The sequence below is a fragment of the Scomber japonicus genome, chromosome 14 (assembly GCF_027409825.1).
Source record: "Scomber japonicus isolate fScoJap1 chromosome 14, fScoJap1.pri, whole genome shotgun sequence".
NCBI classification, from domain to species: domain Eukaryota; kingdom Metazoa; phylum Chordata; class Actinopteri; order Scombriformes; family Scombridae; genus Scomber; species Scomber japonicus.
Genome location: NC_070591.1, coordinates 7,606,891 through 7,621,055, shown reverse-complemented (window position 1 = coordinate 7,621,055; position 14,165 = coordinate 7,606,891). Strand labels below are relative to the sequence as shown.

The 14,165-nt window shown below is 39.6% G+C and overlaps 1 protein-coding gene across 1 annotated transcript in view; it reads left to right on the top strand.

The window, feature by feature from the left end:
- Positions 1-213: 213 nt before the first annotated feature.
- The window catches only part of LOC128373389 (1-phosphatidylinositol 4,5-bisphosphate phosphodiesterase beta-1-like), a 36,382-nt gene continuing 22,430 nt past the window's right edge, over positions 214-14,165 (top strand). The window contains exons 1-10 of the mRNA XM_053333693.1: positions 214-369; positions 3,024-3,101; positions 4,092-4,160; positions 6,212-6,352; positions 6,439-6,518; positions 7,758-7,811; positions 9,022-9,097; positions 9,656-9,756; positions 11,556-11,722; positions 13,315-13,461. Coding sequence (XP_053189668.1) covers positions 271-369; positions 3,024-3,101; positions 4,092-4,160; positions 6,212-6,352; positions 6,439-6,518; positions 7,758-7,811; positions 9,022-9,097; positions 9,656-9,756; positions 11,556-11,722; positions 13,315-13,461 — 1,012 coding nt within the window. The 5' untranslated portion in view covers positions 214-270. The remainder of the gene's footprint in view (positions 370-3,023; positions 3,102-4,091; positions 4,161-6,211; positions 6,353-6,438; positions 6,519-7,757; positions 7,812-9,021; positions 9,098-9,655; positions 9,757-11,555; positions 11,723-13,314; positions 13,462-14,165) is intronic.

Below are 14,165 nucleotides of genomic sequence, written 5' to 3'. Positions count from 1 at the left end.
AATAATAATAATAATAATAATAGAGTGAATAGAGAGAGGTGGGGAAAAAAGGAAGACAAGTGAAGCCAAAATAGGAAAAGAAAAAAAATAAATCTGAGGAGGAGAGGATGCTGCTGCAGCCGAGCATCTCTGCCTGACTTCTGAGGAGTTTGGGCTCGGACATGACAGAGATGCAGCATCCCACTGTCTGAGCATCTGTAGTTTGTGTGTGTGTGTGAGAGAGAGAGTGTGTGTGTGTGTGTGTGTGTGTGTTAATGTGTGTGTGAAGCCATGGCGAGTGCTCAGCCGGGGGTCCACGCATTGAAACTCCAGCCTCCCTCCGTCTCTGACACACTGAGGAACGGAAGCAACTTCACTAAATGGGACGAGGTAAGAAGAAGAAGAAGACTGCTTTTTTTAATTCAAGTACTTAAATGCTAAAACTAAACATCTCTATTATTTCTATGCTTTTCTTAAATTTCATTCAATTTTTTTGGGGGGAGCTTATTTATATTTTGTTTTTTTGCACCATATACCGAGCTATTTTGGCAGAGTAAGGAAAAATATCGTTATTGTGCCCAGTTGAATGAAATCCAGTTGAATAGAATCGGAGGAAGAGAAGAGAAAAGGAGGAGGAAGAGGAGGAAATGTGCCATGTTGTCAGATGTGTTTACTATTCATTTGTTGATTGAGCTTTGGCAATAAGTACCTGTGGATTAGACGCCAGCGAGACAGAGAGGAGTGTGTGTGTGTGTGTGTATGAGAGTGTGAGAGTATGAGAAAAGAGAGAGAGAGGGATAGAGAGAGAGATAAAGAAACACAATTGCCACCTGTTGAAATCTATTAATATGCCTTTACTGTGTTATATGTGCATTTAAATGTGTATAAAAAGACACACACATGCACAACTCCTCTGATGCCTCCATGAACACAGTCAAACACATAATTGTAGGTATCTGTGGAGTTATGCCTTTGTGTGTGTGTGTGTGTGTGTGTGTGTGTGTGTGTGCGTGTGTGTGCGCAGGGTGTGTTGTGCTATGTGTGTGTGTTGGTATGCTGAAGTACGGAGCCCTGACAATGAAAAACGTGCTGCTGTCCGGTTGCCATGGTAACTGGCATGGTAACCACCACCTAAACAGATCTGATGTGTGTATATGTGTGTGTGTGTGTGAGAGAGAGAGAAAGAATGGGTGTTTGTTTGGCTGTGTGTGTGTGTGTGTGTGTGTGTGTGTGTGTGTGTGTGTGTGTGTGTGTGTGTGTGTGCATGGATCAATTTATTGGGCCATATGATATCATCAATCATGCTTAAGGATGAGCTAATCCAATGAACCGTTGGATCTACTCACCACGACTGAAGCCTGTTTCTTTTTTTTTTCTTTTTTTTTAATATATAAATATATATTTGAATTTCTTCAACATGTAGAGCAGAGCTTTATGAAAAATAGAATCCGTTGCTATGCCAACGAGTGACAGGGATCTAGTTAACCATCTTCCGAGCTTTTTTTGTTTTTTTCTTCTAGTTTTTATTCTCCTGAATGTAGGCTGCTCTATTATGAGGGGAGCAGCTCAGGAAGCAGAATGCATGACCTTTCCAAATATGCAAAGAAATATACCAAACTTTATACGCACTGACATCTAAAACAAATATTACAGTAGACCGGATTCCACCGAGATGAAACTGGTCATTGGAGCGTCAATATATAGACTCTCACAATATAGAAACATTCACATAAACTCTAGGTCTATTTGTAATCTTAAATAATCGCCACATTAATTGAGCATTTACATTTTCTTCTCTACACAGCACGATAACAGCATTTCATATAGAATAAGAGGCTCCGCGCTAAAAGCTAAAAGCTTTTTAATGACATGGTTGCCTCCAGGAATACGGCAGCGCTGGTCATTTGTTCCTACAGTTTCAAACAATTAACTGTATGTTTATGCTCAGTGTGAAGTGGAGTCTTATCTCACAGTGAAAAGCTGCATTCAGCCTCAGCTCACATCCCTTCTCCCTTCCACAGATAACACTGTTGTCCATTCATTCTGCCTTTCTTTTAACCATTTGTGTTGGTTGCATAACTTTGCCTTCATAGTAATTTAATTGCCATGACAACAATCTTTTCGCTGACCCTTAATTATAGTTTAATTGCCCGAAACTAAACCTTAGAGGATCTGAGCTCATACAGGTGATTTGGAGTCATTAAGGTGTGAATTCTTAATGGTTTTAAGTCATTTATACCATTATTGTATCTATCCATAAATAGAAAAAATGGTTTTAACTGGTTTTTAATCTATCGTGGTGCATTGAGTGTGTTTGTCTGGTCACAACTAACCTCATCAGTTCAGTAAATTATAGATTAACCTCTCAATATGTTCTAGTCTGAGCATTACCTTACCTATCTTTACCTGTTTTTATAGCTGTGGGGAACCTCAGGGCTCCTTCCTGGATCCTCTTTAATTTTTTATCTTTTGCCACAGGCCTAAGATAATACACCATAAAACACTATGTTTATTCTTTACTCTCTACAGTGGCTAAATATTTTTATTTGACCTCTCACATGAAAATATATAACTTTTAAGACTCCAGACATTTAGACCAGTTGGTTGAACCTTAAAAGCTAATTGTGTCTGGCTCAATAAAATACCTTATAACATAATTTATATAGTTGTCTAATCAAGTCCAAAGAGTTTGCACAAAAATCTAATATTTCAAAAGCAAAATCTCCAAAATTTGTGCATTTTTGAGGGAACTACAGTAGATACAGTTAATGCATTTCAACACTCACAATCTGACATTCATATCAAATAGCAAATATAGTGCACTACATAGTAAATAGGGAGTCATTTCGAACAATTTGTGTCCCCTGCTTGATGAGAGTGCAGTAAACACTTATGAATCACCTCCCCAAACGCTATGAACACTGATCAACTGCAATGTGAGATGGGATTTGTAACATAAAGTAGTATTTTCAATAGATACTACAAGCTGTTTGCACTTGTTGTGATTTATAATGGGATTTTTTTTGTCTGTTATTCCTATTAAGGATCTGTCTACTGTGACTCCGTTGACTCTGCACGTGGATCCACATGGATTTTATCTGTACTGGACGGACCAGAACAAGGTTGAGCACACACACATACTTTAAACTGACAAATACTCATTTTACATATTATACTTATAGGTCTACTGTATATCAGAGGTGTCAAACTCATTTTCATTCAAGGGCCACATACAAACCAATTTGATCTTGTGTGGGCCGGTTTATTAAAAAGATGGAGGGAAGGAAGGATGGAAATAAGAAGGGAAGGAAGGAAAGACAGACAAAAGGAAGGAGGGAAGAAAGGAAGGAAGGACAGACAGAAGGAAGGACAGATGGAAGGAAGAAAGGAACGAAGGAACGAAAAAAGGAAGGTAAGAAGGAAGAAGGGAAGGAAGGAACGAAGAAAGGACAAAAGGAAGGTAGGAAGGACAGAAGGAAGAAAGGGAGGAAGGACAGGTGGAAGGAAGAAAGGAAAAAAGGAAGGTAGGAAGGACAGATGGAAAGAAGGACGAAAGGGAGGAAGGACAGATGGAAGGAAGGAAAAGAAGACAGAAAGGAAAGTGGGCCGGACCGGACTCCTCGGCGGGCCGGTTCTGGCCCACGGGCCGCATGTTTGACACCCCTGGCCTATATCATCAACTAGCATCAGTGTTGAGGTCGAGTAAAATTTGAGTAAAAGTAAGTATTTGATATACCATGACCATTCAACATTTGTTTTTTGTTTAGTATGATACTGGTATATATGATGTATGATACTGGTTTAACTGGATATAGATGCTGCATAGTTAATGTGAATGTAAATCTACTGTGAACACACATCAATAAAAACTGCATAAGAAGCTGTAGGAACCATTTGAATAGGAATTACAGAGAGCCAGTACATACACACAGCATGGGATCATTTATTGTCCACACACACACACACACACACACACACACACACACACACACACACTTTCTCTCCAGGTGGGCTTAAATCCTTAGCAGGAAACAGGATGAAGCGCTCACCTTCTAGATAACAGCTGGCTGTGTGTATGTGTGTGTGTGTGTGTGTGTGTGTATTTCCTTTAGGAGACAGAGTTGTTGGACTTGACCCACATAAAAGATGTCAGAACGGGAAGAAGCACCAAAACACCAAAGGTACCATCATCACCTCTGTGCTCCGTTCACCTCCTCCTCACCTCCTCGTCACCTCCTCACCTCTCAGTGAAAAGCTAGATCTCTCTCTTTGGAGAACTCTGTCTACTCACTTTCTGCTTCTAACCCCGTTGTGACCTCTCGCTCAATTACAGCTCCTCTTAGAGAGCAAAGCAACAGATATTTGACTTATTCATTATTCACATTCTTTAACCCTTCTACAGTGACTTTAACCACTTTCATTTATATATTCCACTGTTGTATTAATGTTTTATGTATAAGGCCCTTTTTTGTCCTTTCATTATGTTTTATCTGCATGCAATGTTTGAAAAGTCTTCTTTAAATAGCAAAAGTATTCATATAAACCACATTAACATTGTTCTCCTGACTGGTGGATGTTTTTTATAAATCATGATCACTGAAGCTGCATCACAAATCTTAAATAACCTCCATGCTCTGCTCCTAGTTTTTCCAGGTTTGGCAGAGGAGGGAATTAAAATGACTGTGACCACACACCAGATTATTAAAATTAAATCAAAAACTTAAAGGATGAGGTGAATTAAGAGAGGCTTATTTTAATTCCAATATAAAACAAAGGCCAAAAGTGAAATATCAAATGTATTGGAATTAGGTCCACTAATAAAATTAATCTACCAAACAAGTTAACCCTTTAAACAGGCAGGAGTGGAAAATGAGAGGTGAAAATTATTCTTTTTATTTACTTTTATATTACTAGTTATCTTATTGGCACCTAATTTAACATTTTCACAAATAATTGAAAAAATATTTTATATATTTTGGATTTTATGAGTTGTATCTCCACCAGGATACATTACCTCTATTAACCCTCCTGTTGTCCTCGAGTCAAGGAAGGAAGGGAGGAAGAAGGAAGGAAAGGAGGGAAGGAGGAAGGGAAGAAGGAAGGAAGGAAGGAAAGGAGGGAGGAAGAAGGAAGGAAAGGAGGGAGGGAGGAAGGAAGGTAATGGGGAGGAAAGAAAGAGAGAAGGAGGGAGGAAGGACAGGCAGAAAGAAGGAAGGAAGGGAGGAAAGGAGCAGTCAAAACAGACAGGGTCAATTTGACCCGGGAGGACGACACGAAGGTTAAGATATAAATATATATATATGTATGTATCTCCTGGTGCATGTTGCTTGTTTAAGGGTTAATAGTGCATCAACAGTTGTGCATTATGTTGTTATTTTATGATGAAATTGTATTTGAGATTCACTCCATGTTATTTTATTATGAGCTGTGACTGTTGTTCCATATTACATGAAAAGTGACTGATTTTGTGAAATGTGATTTTACACATTCATGAGTAAATAAATGCACTGTACTGTATAATAACATGTTGTTGTGCATGATGGATAGTCCAGGGCCGATCTCGTGTGTGTGTGTGTGTGTGTGTGGGCTCCAAATCCCAAGACATCACCAGTTTTGCACGGCATCAGCAAAGTTTCCACATGAAATAGCACACGTCACTTGTGCCAACTTACGGACGGCTGATTCAGCCAAGAAACAACATGCCATATTAATCCTCAGCATGGTAAACAACATGGTTACCATGGCGAGTCATGACTGAGTTCAAATGCAAAAAAACAACTGTTGTACTGTCTTTGCCAACTCTTGCAATCTGTCCAAAGAGTGATAGTTACATTCAACCTAACAAACAGCAGATTTAACCTTTTTTTAAATGTTGTACCACCTGATATTTACCTGATTTTTAGTGATTAGTTTAATAAAGCTCATCCTTAAAGAGACGTATTACTGCAATTTAAACCTCACGACCTCACTACCCAATTTAAAGTAGCTTCCCTCTAAATATAACATGCAGCAAATATATATAATAGATATTCCACACTGGATATTAACTTTAAATGTATGTGAGATATATCATGTTCTCACTTTAAGAGCAGGAGACTTTTTCAATAAGCAGATGTTTTTTGTTTTTTTTTTATAAATGAGAGGCAAATTGGTCTCAACTTCCTCTCTGTCAACCTTTGAGTACCTCCAGCGTGCCTCTGTTTAAGCCAACACACTCTGTATCATCCAATAGGAGGCCAAACTGCGGGAGCTGCTGGATGTGGGGAACCTGGTTGGCCGGCTGGAGAACCGCGTGGTTACCGTGGTTACGGCTTCAGACCATGTAAACGTCAACCAGCTTAACTTCATAGCCACACAGGAGGAAGAAGCAAAGGTACTGAGCTCAGTACAATGACGAGGACGAGTAAGATGATGATGATGATGATGATGATGATGATGATGAGTGTCTGATTTCGGTAGGTGTGGTGTGAGGAACTGTTTTCTCTGTCTTCCAACCTGCTCAGCTACAATCTCAACAGAGACCAAAGTCTGCTGAAAGCGTGAGTGAAGACACACACACACAGACACACACACACACACACACACAAACATAATTGCACACGCTTTAAGCACACTTTATCTGCAGCCTAACAAGGATTGTCTGTGTAGCCAAAGCTTAATCTTCATATTCCTCTCACACACAGCGTCCGGCTGCAGTAAATACTCACTAGAGAGCTTCTAATATGTGTTAATCTTCCATTGAAAATCATCCAAAACCAATGTTTGCTCATGCTAAAAACTACAGTGCTGAGCTTTTTTAAACATGTTAAACATTTTTTTAACATTTGTGTGACCCATTTTTAAAGATTTACGTGCACTGTTAGTTATCGTTTAGTTAGTTATCTTAATGGGACCTGCTTTTTTTACTTCATATAAATAAAGTTATTTCAATTTTCAAGTTTGGTTCAAGATTAAAAAACTACATTCAAACTGTATTCAGACTATTAGTTCACTTTAAATTTACATCTGATTACAGCTATGGTAATATTTACTTTATGTCTAATAATTTATGTTGGTAAGCAAGTTATATTTAGCCTCTAAAATCTGGATTTCAAAGTTTAAAGCATAAAATCATACAAGCTTCACATCTCTTATATAAATGGTGCTAAACATGAGCAGGTTACTGTGGTGAAAACTGTTTTTTAATCAAGGCTTCACCAAGTTTTCTCAGCATTAATTGTTACCAGTAATACTTATCATCTAAGGGCGGCTGTGGCTCAGGAGGTAGGTTCGATTCCTGGCTCCTCCAGTCCACATGTCGATGTGTCCTTGGGCAAGACACTTAACCCCAAATTGCTCCCGTTGCTGCGCCAACGGTGTATGAATGAGAATGAATGGTTAAATTCATCCTGATGAGCAGGTTGGCACCCAGCGTGGTAGCTCCTACCCCATCAGTGTATGAATGTGTGTGAATGGGTGCATGAGATAAGTACAGTCCATTTAGTCCATTTACCGTCTAGTCTGATCTGAAGAATTCTGATCTCTAGGATAAATGCTTTTGCAACAAAGAGACCAAACAGGAGGCTTACCCCACAGAAAACCCTTTGATAATACTGATTTTATTTTTACTTCAGACTTCCAACAAATGTTTCTATCTTATGAAACTATACGAGTGGAGAAGTCTACGATCACAATAATTAGTCTCATATTTTCACACTCTTGAGATGTGTGGACGTTGGAAGCATTCAAAGCGTTCAACCCAGCAGAAAAAACAACTTTTGTGTGTCTTTTTGTTTCAGGTACGTCAGGTTAACTCTGCAGCTGAACGCAGAGGGGAAAATTCCCGTCAAAAAGTGAGTCCCTGATCTTTATCATCACCCTCCTAATCTACAATATAAAAATGACTCTACCTGAAATGCTAACTTTGAGACACGTGTTAGAGAGTAGATGTCTGAGAAAGTGAAGAAATAGCTTGAAGAAATCTGCAGAGACATGAGCAAACTTAAACTTTGCTCTTTCCCGTCCCTCGCTTCCAAAAATAAACTTAATTCCTTGTGCACTTGGGAAAGCAAAAACAGGGACATGATTCAGGAAGGTGCTTAATTCAGCACTGACCTGGTAATCAACTACTGCTGGTGCATGAGATGGATAATACAGTTATGAAGGAAAGCTGTATTTTAGAAGGAAACCGAGAGCAGAATTAAGGTCAGATGATATAAACCTGGAAGTCGACAGAAGATTAGACGTTTTAAGGGTTGCTAAGATGGTTTAAACGGTTGAAGGGAACGCTTAAAAAACACGATGAGGGCATCAAATTATTGGGTGAAATTGGGTTTTTCTTAAAGCAAGATTTGAAAACTAAGAGCAGGATTTCAGAGTAGTTACAGGAGTAAGTTCAAGGGTTTTTAAATGGAGGGTTGGGGGTGGAAGTGTGGAGGAGATATTTTAACCCTCCAATTGTCCTCAGGTCAATGAAGGAAGGAAGGAAGGAAAGGAGTAAAGAGGGAGTGAGGAAAAGAGGAAGTATGTAAGGAGAAAAGGAAGGGAGGAAGGAAAGGAAGGAAGGAAGGAAGGAAGGAAGGAAGGAAGGAAGGAAGGAAGGAAAGGAGTAAGAAGGGAGTGAGGAAAAGAGGAAGTAAGTAAGGAGAGAAGGAAGGGAGGAAGGAAGGAAAGGAAGAAAAGAAGGAAGGAAGGAAGGAAAGGAGGAAGGAAGAAAAGATGGAAGGAAGGAATGAGGAAGGAAGGAAGTGAGGAAAGAAGCAAGGAAGTGAGGAAAGAAGGAAGGGAGGAAGGAAAGGAGGAAGGAGGGAGTGAGGAAAAGAGGAAGTAAGTAAGGAGAGTAGGAAGGGAGGAAGGAAAGAAAGAAAAGAAGGAAGGAAGGAATGAGGAAGGAAGGAAGGGAGGAAGGAAAGGAGGAAGGAGGGACAGGGGGAAGGAAGGAACAGTCAAAAGAGACGGGGTCAATTTGACCCGGAGAAGAAGTAAAAAATGTATGTTTTTGGTGTTGGTGTCCAGCTTGTTGTTAAAGGATGAGCTGATAATGAAGTGATGTGTTTCTTGCAGCATCGGTCGGGTGTTTTCATCAGACAGGAAGAGAGTAGAGACTGCCTTGGAGAGCTGCAAACTGCCTTACGGACGGGTAAACACCTCACACATGTTTGTTTTGATATTAGAGTCAGTAAATAGAGATTATAGAAGCTCAAAACCACAGCCAGGTTATATCCTTTTCAATGTTACCCCCCCCCCCCCCCCCCCAATTTTTAAACTCCATTTTCCTATTTACAGTTAAGTTGCTCTTGCTGGTGCCTTTTTTTGTCCAGAATGACTCACAGTGCATGGCGAGGTGAAATGAGCTCAAATATCTGGGTCATCAAGTTTTTAAGCAACCAGTGAAAAAGCGAGTGAGTCTCTGATTCTCTGCGCACGCTGAGTCTCTGAGCAACGGAAAGAGTCCTTTTGATGGAGAAAAGTTGGGTAAATAAATCAAAGATGAGAAGAAGAAGAAGAAGTTGGTGATTCTTCTTCTTTTTAAGGTTTAGAAACTTTTTTTTTTTTTTTACAGTCAAGCAGGGAAAGAATAAAATAGAAGAAAGCTGGATGCAAGAAGCTAACCAAAAGTCATACACACTGCCAATTTCATTCATTATAAACTTAAAATTATCTTAATGTTAAACTCTGTGTCTTATATATTTAACAGGGGGACAGTGTCAAAGTGGAGGACTTCACTCCAGAGGTTTACAGGAGCTTTTTGGAGAGTCTGTGTCCTCGTCCGGAGCTCCCCAACATCTTTAAACTGCAGTAAGTAATGTTTTAACCCTCCTGTTGTCCTCGAGTCAAGGAAGGAAGGGAGGAAGAAGAAAGGAAAAGAGGAAGGAAGAAGGGAAGGTAGGAAGGGAGGAAAGGAAAGAAGGATGGAGAAAATAAGGAAGGAAGGAAGGTAGGAGGGAGGGAAGAAGGAGGGAGGGAAGAAGAAGGGAGGGAGGGAGCGAGGGAGGAAGGAAGGAAAGAAGGACAGAGGAAAGCAGGACAGAGGAAAGTACGAAGGGAGGAAGGTAGAGGGGAGGAAAGAAGGAAGGGCGGAAGGACAGGAAGGAGGGAAGGAAAGAAAGAGGGAGGGAGGAAGGAAGTACAGAAGGTAGGAAGGAGGGAGGAAGGGAAGGAAGGAAGGAAGAAAGAAAGGGGCATGGAAGAAGGAAAGAGAGAAAGAGGGAGGGAGGAAGGACAGAAGGAACAGTCAAAACAGACGGGGTCAATTTGACCCGGGAGGACGACAGGAAGGTTAATGTTTAAATATTTAAATTGGAGGAAGTTGTTTTCTGAAATGAGTCTTTTTTAAAGTCTGTTATTATTATTTGCTTCAGGCTGTGTTCTTGTTCTCTGATTTGGGAAGAAATGATGAATAATGATTCATCTGCTGTCCCACTTGTGCTCAAAGAGGGAGTGAGATAATGACTGAATCGTTAACCTTGGAGTATTAATTGCTTTACTATATTAACCTTTAATTACTGTACAGGGTCAAATTTGACATATTTTTACATTTGACAGCAGTAAAAACATCCCAAACATCTTTCTGTGTGGCTGCAATTTCATGACTCAGAATTTACAAAAATGGAAATATTTCAACTTTTTACTGTATATTGAAAATCAGACTACAACTAATGATTCTTGTCATTTTTGTTTTAATCAATCAATTATTATATTCAAATAACTAGTCTATAAAATGTAAGAAAGTAGTGACAAATATCCCTCACAAGTTCCCAGAGTCTTTCAACTCCTGATGCTGATAATAATAAAATAATAAAATAAAATAATAATAATTTAAACACGTCCAACAATATATCAGATTTCATGTAATTAATTATTTAAGTTCTTAAAAATAGGTTTTCAGAATTGGGTAATGAAATAGATCTATTTATTTGTCAATGTTTTTTTTAGTATAAATTAACCTTTACTACTAACTACTTTAGACAGACGTGGACCATTTCCTTATTTGAGACTTGAGGGAGGAAGGAAGGAAGGAAGGGAGGAAGGGAGGGAAGACGGAAGGATGGGAGGGAAGAAGGAAGGAAGGAAGGAAGGAAGGAAGGAAGGAAGGGAGGGAAGAAGGAAGGAAGGAAGGAAGGAGGAAAGGAGGGAAGGAGGGGAAAGAAGGAACAGTCAAAACAGACAGGGTCAATTTGACCCGAGAGGATGACACAAAGGTTAACACAATGCATCAGTTGTCAAGTAATTAATTATTTCAGCTCTTAAAAGTAGATTTTCATAATTAGGTAAAGGTCATCTAAACTGTTTTTTAGTTTTGGAAACAGAAGGTAAATGAACTTTTAACTACTAACTGAAACTTACTTGGACAAATCTGTCAAGTTTAAATCACTCAAAGCACTAAAGTGTGTCAGTAAAAGTGTTTCTGACTTGTGTCTAGTGTCTGCTGTCACTCATCTCTTTCTATATTTTCCTCTCAAGTAAAAATATGCGAGATGTGATTTAATATATTTTGACACTCCTAAAGGCTTTAAGTGTGGCAGATGTAAACTGTTTTGAGGAGCTAGCTGTACGTTGCCCTCTAAGCTCATCCCCGGCTCGCTGTGCCTCCGCAGAGGGGCGAGTGACGGGTCGTCGCTGTCGGTCGATCAGATGACAGACTTCATCAACAACAAGCAGAGAGACCCGAGGCTCAACGAAATCCTCTACCCGCCTCTCCGCCCCGCGCAGACACTCAGTCTGATTGAGAGGTTTCAACATGACCAGGAGCTGCTGAAACGAGGTACCAAAAAAAAAACACTTGCAGAAGGACAGATGTTGCCCTTTAGCCTCGGGGGTCACACCGAGGATTTTATATTCCTAAATAGATGAGGATGCCATTAGCTAGTCAGCTGCGTTTGTTGATACCAAAATACCCCGACCCACCCACCCTCCCACACACACACACACACCCTCAGAGTTAAAACTGCTAAAACAGACACTCAAGGCGCTCATATTTGTGTTAGAGATCCTGCCAGACAATAATTTGACACCTACTGAGAATCCAGCCTGATGTTGCGTGATTTCTTTATTTATTTCATTCCATCTGCAAAGTTATGTAATCCATTAACTCAATTCTTCTCAGTCTGCTCTCTTCTGATTTATCACTTCTGGAAAGTAACTTAAACTTACTAAAACTCACCTACTTTATACGTCATCCTAACTAATGTCATACAGAGAGTCAATCTAAAACTATTAGTGGATGTTTTCAGAAGACAATTAGCTAGAAATATGATTTAGTGTTTATCATGTAATCCATTCATTCAAGTAAGAGTGATTCTGTCTTCTCTCTTCTGATTTACAACTTCTTAAAAGTGGCTAAAACTTACTAAAACTCACCTACCTTATATTTAGATAATCTATATGTTAGTCCTGGTATTGGTTCATTACTGATTCTTGTTGACAATACAAGAAAAAACTATAGACCTTTTTCAGGAATCATTATTCCTTATTATACGTCATCCTAACAAATGTCTAACATATACATGAAACTAAAACTATATGGTTCAGTGTTCATTTAGATTTTTCCACTTTCTACATTTTTTTGTATATCAAGATACACTATATTAAAAGAAACCCCACAATGTGTTTTAATTGTTAACACATTTTTAAGTATTGATATATTCATACGGTGCTGTGGGAGGAGCCAATAGAGGAGGCCAACAGAGAAAGAGGGGAGTAATATGCAGAACTCATGGGAGGGAGGGGCTTTGTGAGGAAATTACTGTGCAAAGCCGACACTCTCACTGGGGCAAACAGAAGACAAACCATCAGTAAAGCCACCACAGAGGCAGAAAAAGGCCTCAAAGTAGCTGTGGGTCACGAGGGAGAAGCCGTGGTCTAATACTTCTTGGACACAGACTGGGAACTGATCACTCCCACTCAGGTCGCCTGAAATTGAAAGACCTGAAACCCCCAATGACCCCATGTACTATCCAAGTGCATCACTGGATGTATGTAAATATTATATGTTTCTCAACTTTCAGATCAAAAGAGTCAGAAACTGCCTTTTTCCTCAAAAGACATGAAAAAAACAGCTGAGAAGCAAAAATAAGAAGCAGTGTGACCAAACCTGAACTGAGTGGTTTTATTTGCTGAAGGCAGCAGACCTAAAAAGCATGCACAGAGGTCGGAGGCAATGTAATTTAGATTATATGACTTCATGGGTGTGATGGAGCTATTATCAAGTTTATAGTTTATATGTTTCAGATCCAAAATATTAGAAAAACAAGATGTTGATGATGTATAAAACCTTCACAGCCAGGAAATACCATATGGCAGATCATCATTTTAATCACTGATATTTATGTATTCATGTATTTGTGTGTCGTGCAGGTGTCATCTCTCTCCAAGCGTTCGCCAGTTATCTGTCCAGTGATGAGAACGGTGTCATCCCGCCAGAAAAACTGGATCAGTCTGAAGACATGAGCTTCCCGCTGTCTCACTACTTCATCAACTCATCACATAACACATACCTGACAGGTACGCACACACACTGCTGAACGCTTACCTCCAAAGCACTGTCATATATGAGCAAGAGTATAAACCATAGACTCCAGGCTCGTTAAAAGTCTCTGAACATGATGACAGGTTCAAATCTCCTTAAAAAACAGAAGCTCTACTTTGTAAAGTCATTCTTCAGAGTGACGCTGAGCTCTGCCGATTCTCCACTGAACACCTGCTATGCATTTGTAGCGAGAGAGAGAGAGAGGGGGACAGAGAGAGAGAGAGAGACAGAGAGAGAGACAGAGAGAGAGACAGACAGAGAGAGAGAGAGACAGAGGGAGACAGAGGGAGAGAGAGAGACAGAGAGAGAGAGAGAGAGAGAGAGAGAAAAGGAGACAGAGGGAGACACACAGAGAGAGAGACAAAGAGAGAGAGAGGGAGAGAGAGACAGAGGCAGAGAGAGAGAGAGAGGAGAGAGAGAGAGAGAGAGAGAGAGAGAGAGAGAGAGAGAGAGAATACTAACCTCACTAAAATCCAGGCATGGCTATTCAAAGAATAAATCAATTACAAAAGTATGAAAGTATTTATTTAGCACTGACATTACAACAATGCACAATATAAAATAAAATAAAATTCTAAATAAAATGTTTAACTTGACCCCACTCATGTGTACATTAAATACATAATAATGTACAGGCCTATAATTACATATGTTCTCTCATAAAAACAGCTGAAAAAAT